The sequence below is a fragment of the Camelina sativa genome, chromosome 7 (assembly GCF_030686135.1).
Source record: "Camelina sativa cultivar CO46 ecotype springtype chromosome 7, ASM3068613v1".
Taxonomy (NCBI): domain Eukaryota; kingdom Viridiplantae; phylum Streptophyta; class Magnoliopsida; order Brassicales; family Brassicaceae; genus Camelina; species Camelina sativa.
In genome coordinates this window covers 20,736,571-20,757,432 of record NC_141886.1, presented here as the reverse complement: position 1 = coordinate 20,757,432, position 20,862 = coordinate 20,736,571, and the positions used below count along the sequence as shown (strand labels likewise).

At 32.9% G+C, this 20,862-nt stretch overlaps 2 protein-coding genes and 1 pseudogene across 3 annotated transcripts in view; 2 read left to right on the top strand and 1 right to left on the bottom strand.

Moving 5' to 3' along the window:
- Positions 1–6,844, top strand: part of LOC104701446 (universal stress protein A-like protein) — a 63,000-nt gene extending 56,156 nt beyond the window's left edge. The window contains exons 2-5 of the mRNA XM_010417143.3: positions 5,727–6,061; positions 6,208–6,299; positions 6,389–6,507; positions 6,621–6,844. Coding sequence (XP_010415445.1) covers positions 5,869–6,061; positions 6,208–6,299; positions 6,389–6,507; positions 6,621–6,699 — 483 coding nt within the window. The 5' untranslated portion in view covers positions 5,727–5,868 and the 3' untranslated portion in view covers positions 6,700–6,844. The remainder of the gene's footprint in view (positions 1–5,726; positions 6,062–6,207; positions 6,300–6,388; positions 6,508–6,620) is intronic.
- LOC104704735 (endonuclease 2) lies at positions 6,746–8,652 on the bottom strand. Its single transcript, XM_087458995.1, has 10 exons — positions 8,398–8,652; positions 8,292–8,318; positions 8,112–8,256; positions 7,896–8,006; positions 7,746–7,801; positions 7,587–7,670; positions 7,427–7,518; positions 7,294–7,359; positions 7,110–7,183; positions 6,746–7,035 (listed from the first exon to the last, which is right to left on the bottom strand). Exons 1-10 carry the CDS (start codon positions 8,569–8,571, stop codon positions 6,941–6,943), a joined length of 924 nt encoding a protein of 307 aa, XP_087315121.1. The 5' UTR covers positions 8,572–8,652; the 3' UTR covers positions 6,746–6,940.
- Positions 8,653–11,548: 2,896 nt separating this feature from the next.
- On the top strand, positions 11,549–13,584 carry LOC104701445 (acyl-acyl carrier protein thioesterase ATL3, chloroplastic-like; annotated as a pseudogene). Its single transcript, XR_015560855.1, has 5 exons — positions 11,549–11,785; positions 11,928–12,028; positions 12,931–13,039; positions 13,137–13,232; positions 13,332–13,584. The product of XR_015560855.1 is annotated as an acyl-acyl carrier protein thioesterase ATL3, chloroplastic-like (transcript).
- The last annotated feature ends 7,278 nt before the right edge of the window (positions 13,585–20,862 follow it).

The window sequence follows — 20,862 nt, the reverse complement described above, 5'->3', positions numbered from 1 at the left end:
CTTACCCGATCAACACCTCGGATGCTGGTCTGAGCAGGTCATCCGTGCACATAACCGAGCTCTCTGACGAGAAGACCCCAACAGCTGCTGAAGCCGGTGACGGTCCTGGGTACACCTTGGCGAGCATGGAGGCTGCCACAACCTCCTTCTTTACTAACCCATGAGGTACCACTTTCATCCAAACCATTGTTTATACCATTGCATTTTATTTCGTTTCATTTTGTGTGATTCTCAGATTTCTTTTCCAGACTTTTATTTACACAAGGGACTATGTAATTTAAGTTTGGGGGAGGGCCTGAGAATGTATATAACATTGTGTTTTATTTTCTTAATTTTCTTATTTCAAATTTTTGCATGCTAATTTTATTTATTTGAGTCTGCATCTATTTGCATAAAAACACACAAAAAAAGAAAGATAGGTGGTTAGCTTAGAATCATTTGGACTAACAAATAGAATCGGTTTTGAAAGATAGGTGGTTAGCATGATTATTTGGGGTTGGGTTGAGGAATAAAAGAGAAATTTAAATAGAAAGTCCCTGAGGTTCGGTTTAATTAGCTTTAAGTCTCTAAGTAAAAAAAAAAGAGAGAAAGAAAAAAATCTTGTTATAGTCTCCTAGAAAAAGAAAAAAAAATATATAGAAATTTTATTAGGAGTTTAGCAAAGAAATAAAAAGAGTTTAAAAAAAAAAAAAAAGGAGAAAGAGAGTTAGATGTTTAAAGTTTAGACCTTTGGGATTATAAAAAAAAAAGTTAAAATCAAGGATGTAGGTAGTTCTATTCTAGGGGGTTTGATAAAAAAAAAAAAAAAAAAAAAGTGAATGAGAAAAGGGTAGATTATCAAGAGTTAAGCTTTGTATGCCCAAAAAAATCTTAGATAGTTTTCACAACTGTCTATCATTCCATCTTTTGAGAGAAAACCACCCAAAGATATTGTTTGAAACCACCCCACCAAAAAGCCTTACCCTTGAAACCGATTGAGCTTGATTCACTTTCCATTTGTAAGAATTCGCCAAACACTTTAATGAATGTGAAATAGATGTTCTTTGAAATTGCAAGTATTTACTAATAGTTGGAGGTTGAACTAGATCGATGCATGGTAATAAGCATAGAAAAATATTTGTAAGTATGTTGATTGATCTTAGCACCATTAAACTATCTTTAAGGACTATAGCTTGAATCCTTCACTTAGCTCAAAAGGTTATGAGTCCCATTTTTAACCCTCATCCTCCTACTTCCTTGCTAGAGGACTAGCAAGATTTAAGTTTGGAGGTCTGATAACTCTCTAATTTACATGTTTTAGACATCCTTTTTTGTCCATATTTTGCATTATAGATACCCTAACCTTAGCATTTTTAGGTCATTAACTATAGGAATCCACATTTAGGCCATTTAGGGTGTTGCATTCTTGCATTTGCACATTTTAGATGAAAACAGGTGCTTTAGGGCCTAAAATAAGGAGAAACAAGGTCAAATCCGAGCATGTACCCGAAGGAGCTATGGAGCAGGAAGAGCAGTCTGAATACCAACCCGATCGAATAAGATCCAAGGGCAGGAAGAATAACCCGAAGACCTATCCGAGGAGTAACCCGACCACATCCTCGAGCACCGCCTCGAGCAGACCCTCAGGCAGGACTGGGCAGCTAGGTTTAATGGGTTTCCATATATAAACCCCCCCTCTTCTTCCTCCCGCCCTAGCACGCCGCAGACACTCAACACAGAGAGCGAAAGCTTCTGAGAGAGAGATCTTGAGTGACTCAAACTCTTTTTCCACTTTGTTTGAATTTATTTTACATTTATTTGCTATCCTTTTAGATTTCTACTATGTACTATTACTTCTATCTTGTTTTTCAATACAATGCAATTTTCGTTTATCTTTTTTTTTTATGTTTTCTGCAATGAGATCTGAGTAGTGAAACAAAGTTTCTAGGGATGGGATAGACAATTATGTGTTCTTGATCGGTTAGGATGTCTTAGCTTAGTTGTTTATTTTATATAAGTTCCCTTCTAGATTGGTGTTCTTAATGCTGTCGATAGACCGAGAGGTTGAGATTAGAGCTAGGGTGTTTTGCCATCGAGAGATGTAGTTGAAATGCTTGAATCAATCAATGCTAGATATTTACTCACTTAGCCTAAGAGATTAGATGTGTAAGGAGTTTATTGACAATAATGAATCGGTTTGTATTGCCTGCTTGGTCATGTTTTTCCAACGAGAGTTGGGTAGGGGAGTGATTAAGGTTGATTGTTTCTATCACGAGAGTGTTTTAACAAGATTTTAGAGATTCATTGTCTAGGGAATATTTGCGTGAGGCATGTAGGACATCCATACTGGTCAGGAGCACTTAGGAGTCGATTACCCCATCCTTAGGAGCTTTCGCATTTTGATTTTTTACATTTTTATTCATAACTCGACCCTATACCCGAATTGGTACTCGATCACTAGCTTCGTGTACACCTTCGAGCTGTTCTTACTTTTCTTCTTTACCCGATCACTTCACCAGATCTTGTACTCGAATACTTGCATCGAGTACTTAGGTCGTGTGGTTCTTGTTTATTTTTTTTTTAATTATTTTAGGATTGTTAGATCAAACCCCAACTATTGCTTGGCTTGACTTGTTTGTTCTGATCATATCTTATCTGCTAGCATAACAACCATTTGGATTGATAACCCTTTGTACTACAACTGCATAGGGAATTGATATCCTGAGTGAAAATCATCCCATCATAAGGTTTGTTTTCGCTACAACTGCATAGGGAATTGATACCCTGAGTGAAAATCATCCTATCATAGATTTTCTTTAAGTCTCTACATGTTTGCCGCAAGTTTATACTCTACAAATGCTATCTAGTTTACAAAGATTGTCTAAACCTGGAACAGGAATTGAAAGTTAAAATTTATAGGTACTTGCAGGTCTTAAAGATACATGTAGACATATGCAAAGTATGGTTTTATTGCAGCCGTGTCATGGATACTTGGGTAACCTTGCCGACAATGCAGCAGCCAGCAGAGATACACACGAAAATGTTCAGGTTCATTCCCTTAGTGTAGGTAATAAAGAGAACATCATTGAGCCTGCATATGTGATATTGGACCATGGACAAGAGTTGGAGCTCTCTGAAATGCATGATGCAACAAACAACCAAAATGATGGTCCTCACGAATTAGACGAAGGATGTGAGGAATTAGAGCACCTCATTAAAGTTATTGTATCGGACTCTTTGAACGTAGAAGTTCAACGCAGGATGGGTTCAGCTGGCATGAGACAAATTAAGTCTCAACTCAGTAAGGATATAAGAATGGTGGCAAAGACATTTTCTTATTCTAATGTATATGCAGAACCTACTTGGACTTTCATAAGGAATAGCAAAACTTCCAATGGCCCTTCTGGAAAAGTAGGTAAACTTCATGGGGACGCTATCATTAGGGCAATTGCATCTGCTGTCCATGAGGCGCAGACAAGTACTGCCTATTGGTGTTGTTGTTGGCTTTGTTTTTGCTACTTTGAGAAAATATTTTGATGTGTCTACAACAACCAATAGTGCTAAGAAAGATATTGTCCCGGGTAGAACACAAAAGTACGAGAACAATGGTGCAGTGAAGAGGGTTCTGCCTGACAAAGTGAGCAAGGAGACCCAACAAAACAACTCGACCATTGGAGAAATGATGGAATCTGGCCTGCAAAATATTAACAATGAGGGTGTCATGGTTAGTGACAATGGTGCAACAACGAGTGTTGTGCCAAGCAAAGTGAGAAAGGAGACCAAACAAAACAACTTGAACATTGGAAAATGGTGGAATCTGGCCTGTAAAGTATTAAAAGTGAGGGTGTCATGGTTGGTGTTGTAACAACTACTTTGGGAGCATCTGCGATGCTGGCTCAAGACGAGGTATTGTTTAACATTAGCATTCAGATAAATATTTAAGCAAAAGATCATAAATATATGTTCGTCATTGTAATTAGTGTCTCTTGCACAGGATCCACAAAGAGGTGGCTTCATGTCAAAATCATCGGAGAAAGATAGTCAAGAATCGGGAAAGCTCGATCAGAGCAATATGGTGGTTTTATTGCAGGTCTTAAATATGCATGTAGACATATGCAAAGTATGGTTTTATTGCAGCCGTGTCATTAATGCTCTATGTTTTCCAAGGAGATGGCTTGGATATCGATCATATCTAGATCAAATTGGTCAGATTTTACATGTATTAAGGTCAGATTATCTTGCTTTAATTTCTCTGTTTTTCGTTGCTTGTTTTTGGTATGGAGATGTAAACCTCTGATATTTAGAAACTGGATTTATTTATTTTTATTAATTGGAAAACAAACCATAGAAAAACTTATTGCTGATCATATGAAGAAGAGACTACTAGTAGAAAATTCAACAGCAAAATCTAAAAACATTTTGGAAAATAAATTTTTAGAAACTGTCAGTATCACGTCTTGAATCACTTTGTATTCAAGGGCTAGTTTGAAGACTATACAAATTTCATAGAACCAATTTAGTATCTTTTTGTTGCCCTCTAATCCGCCTGGTTGCAGGGGCATTGCGATGAGATTGCTACATCCATTTCAAGGTTCAGCTTACATGATATTGCTAAAAATAACATTGAAATTGAGAACATGACCCATCCTACATCAACTTTTTAGAAACTACATTATATACGGTAGTTAAAAGGGAAGATGATAGCTTAATCACTTACAAAACTGAATGACAACTTTTTGTCTCAAGTATATTACGATGGTGGTCACTTACAAAATTGATTGACAACACTTTTTCTCGAGTATTTTAATTATGTTGATGATCATTTTACAAAATTGATGGCTCAATCATTTACATGTTTATTATTATTATTATTTTTGAATATTAATTATATCATGATAAAATGATGCAAAATCAATTTATCATATCATTTTCCCGTAAATATATATTCAAACTAGATTATGACCCGCAGTACATTGCGGGGTAAGTTTTTTTAATATTTTGTCAATGTACTATTTTAATACTAATTTTTTTTGTCAATGTAATATTAACTTTATGTTTTATATGATGATTCACTACATTTAAATTTTAAAATTAAAAGAGATGATAGGAGAATATTTTTTTTTAATCTGAAATAAATCTTTTAAATATCTATATTAATTATAGAACATTGTATATATGAATATTTAAATTATTTAAATTGTGTTTGGTTATAAGGATAATAGAGATTGTTAACTAAACTTGTTTAGATATGAATATAAGCATTAAATAGCATTCAATGTAAAAAAATTGAGCAAAAACTGCTGCAAAAAATACTAGTATAGATTATGTGAACATCTAATTTTTCTTTAAATAATATAGGTAATTTTATTTTCTTTATTACTTGCTTACTAAACACAAGCTAATATATAGTATTTTTTATTTAAAAATGGAAGTATAATATATAAGCAATTTTTGTATAAACTGCTTTATTAGGAAAATAAAATTAGATAAGAAATTAGTTATTTAAAGTGGTGACAAAAAAAGAAAGTCTTATTTGTTCAACAAAACATTGGATACATGAAAATGTCAAATTTAATCTAAAATTTACGTGACTCGTTAGTTATTTCCAGTGAATTATTTGGTAATTGTGTTTTTTTTTTATCATCTGAATCTTTTCATTGCCATGTATAAAAATTAACTCTTAAAAGTTAAAAATGTCATAAATAAAAGAAAGACGAATTAGTATATATCAAAACCAATTTCTCCAGAACAACCTCGTGCCTTCCTCTATGGATCGACGACACGTCATACATCATTCTGACTTCACCAAGTCAAAACCTCTTTCGTCTTCTCTTCTTCACATTTTCAACTTCATCGAACACGATCACAGACGGCGAAGAAGAAAAAACCATGGCGGAAGAAGAGAAAAGCGTGAAGAAGCAAGTGATGGTGGCGATTGACGAAAGCGAATGCAGTAAACGCGCTCTCAAATGGACGCTAGAGTATCTCAAAGATAGTATCGCCGATTCCGATATCATCCTCTTCACCGCTCAACCTCCACTTGATCTCAGCTGTGTTTATGCGTCCTCTTATGGAGCAGCTCGTAAGTATCTTCTTCTTCTTCTTCTTCTTCTTCTTCTTCTTCTTCTTCTTCTTCTTTATTAGCAATAGATCCCATCGATTTGATTTGTTAAACAACTTGTTTATGGTTTGGATTTTGAATTTGAGTTTTGGATTTCTGTGGTGTAGCGATTGAGCTTATAGACTCGATGAAAGAGAATCATAAGAACGCTGGATTGAATCGGCTTGACCAAGGGGTCAAAATTTGTGCTGAGATTGGGGTTTGTTTCTACCACAACCATTTTTTTTGTTGTTGTTGATTTACAATCTTGTTTGTAGTTATATCATGGTTTGGTTGATTGTGTATCAGGTTACTCCAAGAAAGGTGATGGAGTTTGGAAATCCTAAAGAAGCGATATGTGAAGCTGCTGAGAAGCTTGGTGTTGATTTGCTTGTAGTTGGAAGCAATGGTAAAGGAGCAATACAAAGGTGTGTAGACAATACTTTGATGTTTTAACTTGTTAACCAGCACATTAAGATCGCTGAAGAGTTGAGTTTTCGATGATTATAATGTGGAGTTGTATTCTCTTGTGTGTGAACAGGACTTTCCTTGGAAGTGTTAGCAATTACTGTGTTAACCATGCTAAGTGTCCAGTTCTTGTGGTGAGAAATAAGGCTTGAAGACCTCTTCTCTTCACAGAGATTGATAATACCTGCCTGCTGTATGTGTTGTAAACGTATTGTGATATATAATGCTCTGCTTGTTTAAGAAACTTTGTGAGTACACATAATTTATTTTGTTTGTTAAATAAAGAGCTTTGATGTGCTTGGAGCTTGCAATCTGCATTCTTAGTTTCAACATGCAGTCTTTAATCTGATACGAAGAGACTTATTAGAGACATCAAATGTTATAAACTCGGCTTCAACCGAAAATCCTGTTTAGGGTAGCTACCAGTCTCACCCCTCCTTGTGCTAAGCGCTGATACACTATTGGTAGACGTGAATTAAAGTATTCATCTGCAAAGGATACATTATGTTTTTGTTAGCTTCTATATCATTGGCTCCTCATTGTTTTTGGGTGAAATGTTTACCTTCTAGTGTGTCTCCTTCAGTTACCCCCTTGTATGCCCAGTCACAGGCTGCTTGAATTCCTTCGGATGCGTATCTGTATATGAAGTTAACAGGGGAAAGCGTGTGGAAGTTAAATCTGGTTCGTGCCGGCTTGAAGAACAATCACTTCTATTCAAAGGTACTGTAATCTTGTATCTGACTTACATATCTGGGCAAGCTGTCTTCTTCGTGCAACTCTCCCATCTCTTCACTTGATCCGCCCATTCTGTCTACATTTTAGTAAAATATGTCAGAAACACCTTGTAGCAAACAGGTAGAGAACAGTCCAAAGTACCGTGATATTTTTTTTTTGATTGCATCCACCATTCCTTCTAGTTCAGAGTTATAGAGATCAGCTTCAGCTGTTTCTATTATGCTGGAATCCCATATCTGTATGAATCTAAATTATAGAGGCTTGTATTATCTGGCTTAAATTATGTACGTTTGGCAGTTCTTACATGGTGGAGGTTAGCTTTTCTCCTGTACCAATGCACTTCGATGGTGTTCCCTCCTTTGTCTGAAGCATAACCAACATGTAGAGGCTGCATTTTAAAACTATTCTAGTTAGACATATCAAGCTAAGAGAACGGTCATCTTGATCGAGTTTATAATTATACCTGATGGATATCACCCATGAAATGAGACACGAAGAGCAGGGCCTCGGTTAAGTTGTCTGTAGATAAGAAATTTAGAAAAGGAACATGAGAGGGAGATAAAAGATGAGCGAATTGGTAAATAGCAAGAAGTTGGCAATGTTTTGGTACTACATTGTGACTTAGACGAAGCTGCAGTGTTGTAGGAAAGAAGCTGTGTGGTGTAATTGTAAATGGCTCCTGCAACACATCTTCCTTTCTCTCCATCTTCATCCTTGCAGTCCCCTTTAGACCGGAGAAAGTCAAAATCCATTAGAAACTGTGGTTTTGGAACCTTCTCACCTATGTTTTTGATAGTTTTATATGAAAAGGGTCTTATGAAAAACTCACTATTGTATTGGTAGGAACATACATCAGGAGTGTTGATGTAGTGAAGAGGAGAAGACCAGTGGTATCTAAACTTGACACGATCAGCCCATAGACACAAGCTCGACAAATCCCCTTCTGCAGATTCAGGTAACAGCTCTTTCACCGCCTTTGCTGCGATTCAGGTAACAGCTCTTTCACCGCCTTTGCTGCAGTTTCATCTAATCTAGTCTGTTCTTCTCCTTAACTTATTAGTTCTTACATTATATTGATCAAAACAAAAAGACAGAAGAAGACTAAACTTCGAAACCTGCGCGATTTTACAGATGATTTCATGACCTTCTTTCCACCAGCCATGGGTGTTAGGTGCTGCATAAAGAAGCCAAATAGTGATGATGATCATCACTACATGTATTTGGTTTGCCATTTTAGAGTTCTTTGAAAAATGTGTTGTTATTTTTCTATGATATGATTGAGGATTCATTTGGCTCTTGTATATATGCTGATGAAGAATAGAGACGTATAAAGGAGTAAATCCAGAGATCAATGTGTTGTGTGTGCGAAATGAAAGCTTCTTTGGTTTTTATTTTTTATTTTTTTATTTTTTGGGCCAAGTGTGTGAAAGCGCTATTAAATGTCAAAAGAAAGAGATTGTGGGTATATTATGATTGGGTAGATACGGTATCATCTTTTCCCTTCCTGTTTAGGAAACGAATCGTGTTTGAAATCAAATGGATTCACTTTAAAACAGATGTTACTTCTTTTGGATTTGGTTCAGTTGAATCTGTGATATGTGTAACGGTACATACATTGGTAGTCCAAATGCCTTTACTTCCCTCTCTCTATCTATTTGACGGTTACATACACCAAGGTTTTATAACATAATGATAAAAGAATATGCACCACATCGTTGTATATGTACCCTTTATATATGTACCCTTTATATCTCTATAGTGTAAGAAAAATATTTAGGGGTGAACTTTTTTGTTCACCTTCTCTCCTCTCAACCAATCAGAATTTTTTATTTAATATTTTATTTAAAAAATAAAATCAAAATTAAATAAAAAAGCAAAATAAAATAAGAAAATAAATTTTGTATACTTTTAATCAAGAAAAATTAATTATTGGTTTGGTTTAGATTTTAAAAATTAGAACAAAATTATGTGTCGGTTTAGGTTTACAAATAAGGTGATTAGAGTTTAGATTGTGCAATGAAAACAACATTATATGTCGGTTTGGATTTACAAATGAAATGGCTAGGGTTTAGATCTTACAATTAGAATGAAATTATATGTCATTTTGGGTTTACAAATAAGATGGTTAGGGTTTAAATTTACAACTAAAACGAAATTATGTCGGTTTGGATTTACAAATAAGGTGGTTAGGGTTTATATTTTACAATTAGAACGAAATTATATGTCGCTTTGGGTTTACAAATAAGATGGTTAGGGTTTAGATTTTACAATTAAAACAAAACTATATGTCGGTTTGAGTTTAAAAATGAGATGGTTAGAGTTTAGATTTTACAATTAGAATGAAATTATATCGGTTTAGATTTATAAAAAATTGGTTTAAGTTTTTCATTTTATAATAATGTGTACATATTTTATTTCTTTTTTATAAGGGGGTGAATGAAGAGGTTCACCGGCCCTAAGGGTGAATCCAAGTATTATTCTATTTCTAAAAGAATACTAACGAGGGTGCCAAAATTGTAAATAAGTTGGGAGGTTTATTATTGGTTTATTGCAAGCAAAACCATGTGTTACACAATTATTGATTTTAATTACTTTTTTATTAAAACAATTTATTATTGGGTCTATTAATTATAAATACCAGATAAAAACTTATGCTATTTTTTAGTAACTATTATTGGAATTTTAAAATCCACATTTGATTTCATAGATTTAATTGTACAAAATGCAAAGCCACAAATTTTTATGTACTTGCAAAATCGACATGTCTAATTCTAAAATCATTGATGATTTTCAAATATCATGTGAATTAATAAAATAATATATATACATAAACCAATAAAATACTCCTAATAGTTAAAATCGCATGTTATTGAATAACACATATTTTTATGGATATTGTTTTACATATATCATGTTATTTCTTCATGATTATTTGCGATTTTTTACATGATATCATGCTTTACCAAAACTTAGGAAACTAGTCATGTAAAATCCTTATATACCATTCTTTTTCGTAACTTTTTTACATGTCGTAAATTTCATAAAAAGTAATACATCTGCCTTTTAAAACTAATTTTCTAATTTACCCATAATTCAAAGGAACTTTTTATTGAGTTTAGGTCATCACATATGCTCTACCAAAATTTATGACAAATAATGATGTAGAATTATTTACACCAAATATTATCGACCCCATATCTATAATAATTTTTCGTAAATATTATAAGGTGTATTTGTTGTGCAGTTAGCTGCTATTATCTTAATCTAACAACGAAATTATGTTGTAAAGTACTTATTTGCCGTACTGTATCATTATTTGCCATATAGTTAGCTACTTTTTTCCCAATCTAACAATGAAATTATGATGAAAAGTACTTAACATAGGAATCATGTATAAATTATACCCTCAAAAATATTACTTGGATTACAAAAATCTGACTGTTTAGCTTGTAACTAACCATCCGAGCACAAGAGAAACTACCTAAGCTAAACTAGTTTCAAAATTTACTTTCATTTTTTTCAATGAATTTTGGAAGAATGAGAACATAGTTAATCCCACTTTGAAGAACTTTTCGAGGTAAGGTCTAAAAATGTCATTCATCATACTTTGAACTATGAATATACCTTTAGAATTCAAAAAAAAAAAATCACCAGAAAATCAAAATGAACTTTAGGGATCTTGAAAATTGATTTCTCTACGTCACATCTCTTTTACCATGATTTAGTGATGATGAGATTTGAGATCAACATGGTTGTGTCTATACAACTCTTTAATGGTAGGTATTTGGTACATGTTCGAGATGACTGCTTTATTTAAAGCATGATAGCATATTCTTGATATCAATTACATCGATTCTCTTGACGACTTACGAGTTACATATATCAGTTTCAGTTTTTCAAGATATACATGATAATCTGGTTTGATATTAGGATATAATATTTAGACTATTTAGTAAATAAGCAACAATTTCTAATTTTATATATCTTTGTAAGTAAATTATATATTCTTAATTTTCATAAACAATATAAGATATTTAACTAGATTATGTATAGAAATAAAAACTACACTCTAGCAGTTTAATTCTTCAAAATATACATTGACAAAACTTGGATGCAAAACTCAAAAGACGGTTCCAAGACCTTACCGTTCTTGATATATTGGAAATGGAGATATTCAAACTTAGTTATTTTTACTAAATAATCGAAAAATGTCAAATATTTCAATTGAAAACCGGTCAAATATAATTGGTATTACGTAAGTTAACCAATTTTGTTGGTTCAGCATTATAAAAATAATATATAAAAAAACTGTGATTTCAAAAAAGTTCACATCGGTTTTCTCGAAAAGCCGGAGATGTTTCAGGTAACCGGCACGGCGGCTCCGGCGACTCCGTCTACGTCTTTTAAGTTTCCCAATTCGTGGAGACGACCGCTGATCCTTCCTCTCCGGAGCTCAAAGACCTTCAAGCCTCTAGCATTTCTCGATCTCAAAGGAGGCAAAGGGTACTCACACATCTCGCTAATTTCACATTTGCTTCTCTGCTGAAATCGGATCCGTAATTGTGAAATTGCGCTCTTGAAGTCAGTGATGTAATGTTTTCTGATTCAAAAAAATCTTTAATTTGAAATTTTTGGTAATTTGCAGAATGAGTGGGTTTCATGAGGTTGAGCTCAAAGTTCGTGACTATGAATTGGATCAGTTTGGTGTTGTGAACAATGCTGTTTATGCAAACTACTGCCAACACGGTTAGTTTTAACTGTTGCTGCTTTATATTGTTGAGAAAGTGTTTTCATACATTTGTGAATTTAGGTGTGAGTATTGGAACCATCTTGCTACTGAGTTTGGATTCTTGTGAATGTGGTTGAGTAGAAGTTTAAGAGTATTGGAAGAATAGGTGTGAAAAGAGCTTGCTAGAATATTGAATAGTTTAATTCAGTTGCAATGTTGATGCTTCAGATTGTGTCAAAGAGGAGATTCAGATGTTATGCTTGACAGAATCTGGAATACATGATCAAAGTTACTCCTTTTATGAGTCTAGTTGGAACACTTGTGATTGTGAATGTGGTTGAGTAGAACTTGGGAGTATTGGAAGGATAATTGTATCAAGATCTTTCTACTAAGTTTAAAGTCTTGCTAGTGAATCGGTTTAGTAGTGATTGTGTACATAGCTATGGTCAAAGAGGAATTTAAGATTGTATGCTTGAAAGAATGTGGACTGCATAATCAGAGTTACTTTCTCAGTCTGATTGTAACATTTGTGAATGTGGTTCAAGTAGAACTTAAGAATACTTGACGAATAAATGTGTCAAGATCTTGCTACTAAGTTTATAGAGTCTTTCTTGTTTGGAATCTTGCTGCGTCAGATTTTGTACATTTCTATTGTCAAAGAGGAGTTTCAGCTTTGCCTTTTTGACAGATTCTGGACTGCATGGTCGATAGTTACTTCATACATGTTCTGAATGTGATTGGACGAATTAAATTTGTTAAGATCTTGCTAGGTGAGTTAGAGTCTTGCTTTCTCTGCATTTACTTTGGCACATATTGGGAAGTGGATGGTTCTGTGGTTAGAGTCCAGGCGTGTGCTACTTATAATCTATATACCACATTTTTACCAAGTATTCGTTTGTTGATATATTTCTAACTGAAGGTCGACACGAGTTTCTGGAGAGTATCGGTATCAACTGTGATGAAGTAGCCCGTTCTGGTGAAGCCTTGGAATTTCAGAGTTGACAATGAAGTTCCTTGCACCTTTACGTGTAATAGTTATAATATCCCTCTTCTCTAAAACTTAGTACCTCACAAATTATGCTATGTCAGTGTCTTGTGGTATGTTCATTTCATCTCTTTGAACAGAGCGGAGACAAGTTTGTGGTGAAAGCGAGGATATCGGGCACATCTGCTGCACGTATTTACTTCGATCATTTGATCTTTAAACTTCCAAATCAAGAGGTTAGTTAATATTCTCATTAAGCCTTTTGTGTTTTGGCTGCTAAGTTTTGTACTTAGTTACTAATATGAATTCTTTTGATATGATGATAAACAAAGCAGCCCATATTGGAGGCGAAAGGAACAGCTGTGTGGCTTGACAACAAGTACCGTCCGGTTCGAATCCCATCTCGTATACGCTCTAAATTTGTTCACTTCCTACGTGAAGACGACGACGTTTGATTTTCCCTCATCAGCCCAATTAAACGTACTTAAAGGGCCTGTAAAATTAGCTCATATTTGTTTATAAATATTAAAAATCTGTTTGGATATTTAATATTTCGGATAATGCAAACAAAATGCAACATTGGATCTCTTTCTCTCGCCTACAAGCCAACGAACATGCACGTGAGGAAGCAAGCGGCCGCATGAGAAAACAAAAAAACACACAAATAGATTATTAAATCATAGTAAAAAAGGAATACAAATACATAAACCAAATATTATATGTGAAATTCATGTGGCTAAATGTTGCATTGAGTCATGAGGCTCGTACGTTCATAATCTCTAGACGAAAAACTTTATCAGTAAGATTGACTTAAGAGTTAAGACAAAGGAGCCACATGTTTAACAATGAAGCTAAATGAAGATGAGTGGTTAAAATACTAGAGTGCGATGCAAGATATTGTTGTGAAGAGAACTAGAGAAGTGGGCTATATAAGAGTATTAGAATTTCTATCCGTGCATGCCTCCAATTTCAATTTAAAATATTTTTTATCAGTAGAAATTGTTGAACTCAAATATAATTATTCCAATTTTTGAATATAAATCTATATAAATATTAAATTTACTTTATTCAGTGATATACAACATATATATTTTTAAAGATAATATTTCTTTGTTATATCTATTTGCGATTTTACGTGAGATTTTAGTTAAAATTTTTATCAATAAGAATCATTGAATATAAATATAATTTAAAGATTAAAAGATAAATCTATATAAATGTCGTACTTACTGTACTAATCTATATCTTATATAATATGACAAGATTTATTCTAATTTTACTTATCGATGCGACATTTGGCATTCTATTTTTGCGACAAATGTATTTTACATTAATTTCAAGTTTGATATTTAAATTTAAATTTATTTACTTAGAAATGTTCATCTCTTTATCTTTCTCTACCAAATCTTTAATTATTTTGGGTTTGTATTATTTAGTATTACTTCATAGCAGTACTCTACATAGTACTTTGAAAAAAAAAGTAATCCATTTTACAAAAATATATTTATTTTCATTTATATAATTTGTAAATTCTTCACTAATTTTCCTTTAAATTTCTTTACTCTTCGTTTAACAAATATTTAATTATTTTTGGTTTTTTATTTAGTATTATTTCATAGCAAAAAATCTCTATAGTTTGCTTTTGTTGAAGAAAAAGCAATCTATTTTACAAAATTATTTTTGGCATACTATTTTTGCGACACATGTATTTTACATTAATTTCAAGTTTGATCCTTTAAATTTAAATTTATTTACTTAGAAAAGTGCTCATTTCTTTTATCTTCCTCTACCAAATCTTTAATTATTTTGGGTTTGTATTATTTAGTATTATTTCATAGCAATACGCTCTATAGTACTTTGAAAAAAAAGTAATCCATTTTACAAGAATATATTTATTTTAATTTATATAATTTGTAAATTCTTCACTAATTTTCCTTTAAATTTCTTTACTCTTCGTTTACCAAATATTTAATTATTTTGGTTTTTTATTTAGTATTATTTCATAGCAGAAATCTCTATAGTTTACTTTTGTTAAAAAAAAAGTAACATATTTTACAAAAATATATTTATTCTATTTTATTTTTACGATTTATAAATTCTTCACTAATTTTTTTATCACAACCATAACTTTATTAATTAACTATTTTTATCGGTTTCACATGTCAATATGTACTATATATTAAACTATAATAAAGTAGAGTTCTGAGAAATTGTCATTTGGCACCACTCTATTTTGTTAACATGTGTCCTTTTTCAATTTTAATGAAATAAAAGACACATTATTGCTAATCTACAACTAAATTGTCTACACATATTTTTTAATTTGAGATATTTTATTTGTTCAATTTCGTTAGGTTACATTTACTTCGCTCAATCAATTACCTTTAAGACATTATAGGTGGACGTTTTCTTTTGTTCAAACTGTTCATGTTGCAATAATGAATATGATATAAATAATTACAATTAATATGCTTTATAACTGTATTTATTGTCATGAATGTGTTTACTAAGAATAATGTGTCAATGGAATTTCTTACAAACTTCACAAAATGTTTAGTGTATTATATAAGATCTAATGCTCATATGACTTTCTTTACCCATCATTTCCCATTGTTATTTTATTTTATTTTTTCTTATGAAGTTTTTGTTTTAAAAATGATGTCTTGCAGTATGATGATTAACATATTAATAAATTGATGACTCTTTGAAGAAATCATATACAAAGCAATGTCAATGTTTTTTTTTTTTTTTGGTATCAAAGTCTTGTCAATATTTATTAGCCTTTTTCAAAGGATTATGTTTTATGATAGTCATGATTTAAAGTTTTTGCATTGTTTTATAATGTGTTTTTTTTCTTTACTTTCAAACTATAGTTGGAAGTCTTTAGTGATGAAGATGAGCCCAATGCTCGACTCCTAAAGTACAATCTTTTTTGGCTTTAAACATTCACTCATAATATTATAGGTGTAAGTCCCTTTAAATTTCTCTCTTAAGTCCTCTGATCTTCAACTACAATATATTTCTAAGTTTATGTTTTGTAAATTTGTTTTGTTTTTCGTTTTTAAAAGTTTTTTATCCCCATTACAAAAAAATACTTTTTAATTTGCTTGTTTTACCGTGTAATGCATATATAAAATGCGGCCTACGCGGGTGCCTAGGTGGCGTTTATACGCTATACGGTGACCGAGCGTTTCAAATTTTAGCTATGTGGTAATTTAGGCGGTTTTAAATAATTCGGACGCCTAATAGGGTTTAGGCGGACATTATGCGGTCTGCGCGGACGCCTGTACGGATTCTAGGCGGTATGTTGACTAAAATGGTTAAAAATATTGTAATTAAATATTTTTTAGAATAATGTTTGTTTCAAATAAATATTCTAATTAGCCTCTAAAGTCTAAACTTATGAAATTTAATTTGGTTCCAAAGTAAGTATAAACTTACATTTTGTCAATTTTTCAAGTTTTTGAATGGATTATGTTTTTTTTTTTTGGTTTAAAATGTGAGATTATTATAGATTTTAAACTATTTTGATAGATAAGATTTTATTGAATATAATATTTGATACTCTATTTTTGTTTTATGTTTTTCTTAAATTAAAGTGTATAAGTTTTCATCCTATATATATATGTAAATATTATTTTTATATAAATATATATATATTCATATATCTAAAATATATAATCCGCCTAGATTCCGCTTGGGCACCCGCATATACGGCTAGGCGCTAGGCGTTTGTCCACCGCGTAGCAAGCGCATATCGCGTTTTAGAACACTGATACATGGTCAAAAGATCATGTACTTCTTTATGCGTCTTTCAAATCACTTCCCAAACTTTACAACATCTTTTCATATTACACGGAAAAACATTACAGAGACCTATTGTAAATATTTAATATATATATATATACATATTATAATCTCAATACTTTCATCATAGATATATGTCAATCGTTAAAAGTGGTATAAATTAACAAGTAGATTAATCTGTACAAAGCAAGACTACTTTTATATCGCATTGGTATTGTTTGAGTTACCAATCATACCTCATGTCTATTTTCCTGTAACCCTTGCTACATCCGTCATTATGCCAAAAAAGATTACACCATTTCCAATGGTTATCTATATTTTTTTTTGGTTTGAATTTCTATATTATATTTAGGGTATAATTTTGAAGAGATATGATTTAGTATTTAAAGTATAAGATTAAAAGTATTATGCTATTTTAGTATTTTTAGAATTTAAGAAATGATGTGCTAAATTTAAAATAAAATGAAATTTGTGAAAATTGTCCTTCTTTTAACATGCACACTCCATAATTATAAACTTTTCTAAATGTATATATTTAAATTCTTTTCAAGGCATATATAATTAATACGTGTACATTTCATATATAATTTAATGAAAATTTTATTTTACATACAAAATATTTGATTTTATAACCCACACATCATGTGGGTAACTATCTAGTATAACATATATTTTCTAGTGTCGCAATAATATTGTCGACAATCTTCTGACTTTTTATCTTTAAAAGAGTTCATTCCATATTCATATCCCATGAAAACATAATTTTAAAATTTCTAACGTCAATGTCGATCGTTGACCTAATTATAGAGACCATTTAAACATATCGATATCCTATATTAAATGCGCATATACAAAGTTTCATGAACAGTTTTAGTGTTATGTCGCTACAAGGAGGTTGTCCAAATACATCATTTGCCATAATAGAATTTCCGACTAAGTCAAGAATGCTTAAATGATGAAACGTTTAAACCCCACAATGAATATATATTCACTAATCCAAGTTATATATTTATCTAAAATCTCATATGTTATTTGAAGATGTTAATTTTGTGATGCAACCCCATCTTCGTCTTCTAAAAAAAAACATAGTATACTTTAAATATGTTGTTTTTGACAATGTTTTGGGTTAAAAGCATTTGATAATATATATATGTTTTATATCATATTATAAAATTGTAGCTCCAATTGATAATATATCTTATGAGATATGCTACACAAATCACATGCCACCTTTTGTAACAGCTTACATATCATTTTTTCCATAATTTATGACCATTGGTTTTGTTTTTTTAGATAGATTATTTTTTCAAAATTCTTTTTCATAGTTTTTCCAAAAAAAAATTGTGCCCCTTACAATGTCTTCGCGTTGCGTGGGAGAAGCGAGTGACCCGGCTTGAATTGGAGGTTGATTCGCGAGAGGTGGTTAGTTTTATTGAGAAAGGGATTGGTGAGGCTCATCCTTTGTCTTTAATGGTACGCTTGTGCCATAGCTTCATATTTAGGGAGTGGTGTGTCCGTATTTTACATATGTATAGGGAGGTAAATCGTATGGTTGATGGTTTGGCAAACTATGCTTTCTCGTTGGGGTTAGGTTTTCATGCTTTTGAAGTTGCTCCAAGTTGTCTTGCATCACATAAAAGAATAGTGTGACAAAAGAATAGTTTGCATCGACGGATGCAGCCGTACATCGATCGATGCACATCTAAAAATCAGGATTCCGGTTCACGGATATTACAATTATCCCCCACCAGCATAGATTCGTCCTCGTATCTAACACAAAGACCAACAATCAAGGATCTCCCGTGCAACCAACATTATGGTCTGCACATCCTCCGACTACTCCATGAGGACTCTACCTGGCCAATAATCCATGTCTCTGATATTATTCACTCTCAACTCATGCATCTCCCTCGCTAGCCATGGGCGTTTGGTTCTTCGGTTCGGTTTGGTTCGGTTCTTAAATTTTTTGGTTCTTCGGTTCTATCCTCTTAGGATCCATAAGGGAACCGAAACATTTTCGGTTCGGCTTGGTTAGACGTGGGTTTGGTTCGGTTCAGATACAACAAAAGAATACCTATAAATAACCGAATTAATTTTGGTTTGGTTATATTTGGTTAAAATTATCCAAAGAACCGAATAACCGAAAATAACCAAAAAATTTACAAAGTTCAACTGACCACATCCATACTACAACCCTTGAAAAACAACAAAAGACAATCTCCAAATACATAATATAGTGTTTACGAAGTTCCAAATCCATCAAAATCTGACCATGGATTGGAAATCATCAAAAAAATATAGAAGTAATAGTCTTAAAACTTAAACGAGTACATTTTACAAGCTTTTCCAAGTACTTGATCTTACATTCCTCAAACTTCTTCAAGCCCTTGATCTTCAAAAAAAAAAGTGGCATAGTGACACAGTTAAAGACTAAGAATTCAACAAACAGGCATTGAAAACTTGAAATAGAGCAGAGTTCAAAAGATTACGTACATATGCTTGTAGGTTTTACTGATGGTTCTTACTCCTTTAACATTCTCATAGGCCAAACTCTACAAACAAAGATGAGGAGTTAAGAATCATTATAGTTAATCAACAATTCAACACAATGAACAACAATTTGATATAGATTTCTAGAAGACAGAATGTACCTTTCTAAAGCTTATCTTGTAACTCGATGTCTGCTAGTAAATCAGAATTAGTGACCACCCCCCTATCATTTAAATGAATCTCACACTTAAGCCATTGTTCAGTGCACATAAGAACTTCTAAGGTATTGTGAGTAAGACAACTCCAGTAAGGGTCTAGAATACGGCCACTAGTGCTAAAAACACTCTCTGAGGCAACAGATGAAAATTGCATATCAAGTACATCTCTAGCTATTTCAGTGAGAATGAGAAACTTTGGAGTATTGAGCCTCCGCCAGCCAAGCACATCTTACTCTTTTCCCAGCATCAGATTTGGACTTTCAACAGCTTCCTTTAGATAAAGCTCCAACTCATTGCTAGCATCGTAAATTCCTTTCTGCTGTACCATCTCATTATATACGGAGTCCATTCTTTCATAGCCGTGAATCACATCGAGAAACTCTAAATCATCCCTTTTGCTTTCTTGTGCACTGTAACTACAAGACTGAGCTTGAGACTGAGAAGCTGATGTCCCTGGAGTGTGAGCAGATGATTCGTCAATGCTTCCATTGCTATATCCCTCAAACAATCTGTCCATCAAAGATAACACTAATGCATGCATCTGTTTACCATCTGCACTCCCTTTACCATATAGCTGATCAAAGAAAAGTTGCGGAAACTGCATTTTTTTGGTTGGATCTAAGACAGGTGCAACAATCAGAAGCATGTTGATGTTCTTCATACCTTCCCAGTACTTATCAAACTTAGCTTTCATAGCTTCCGCCTTTGTTTGCAACTCCAAGTCTCGACTATTACCAAGTCTGATCAAGTTTTTCTCAATGGTACATATCTCAGCATAACACTTATGAAAACTCAAAGAAGTAGATGCAGAAACAACCAATGTTGAGTGATAAAAGATGTGAAGAAATTGCACCATTCTATCGATCGCTTCCCAGTTAGTTCTAGTCACAGGTCCCACCCTTTGGGTTCCCTCTTTATCCACTATTTCTAGAAAATAGTCGTTGTACAACTTGTCTTCTGCCTCCATCCTATCAAATGCTTTTCGGTACTTGAAAGCTCTTGTTAACGTCTAATAAGTTGAGTTCCACCTTGTTTTGCAATCCAAAGACAAGCTACCTCTAGTCACATTCTTATATACTTCAACCCTTTGCTAAAAAAAAATCATTCTGTTTGTAGACGATCTCACATATTGCACACCATTTCTGATAGCAACCACACTCCTCTGCACTTCATTCGATCCCTCTTTGACCACTAAATTAATGATATTAGCTGCACACCTCATATGCAACAACTCACCACCTAGAACTAAAGCTTCATTCCCCAAGTCCTGAAATCTCTCGACGAATCTTCTTAAAGCTGATGTGTTGGTCGTTGCATTGTCCACTGTTATGGTGAACACCTTCTCAATACC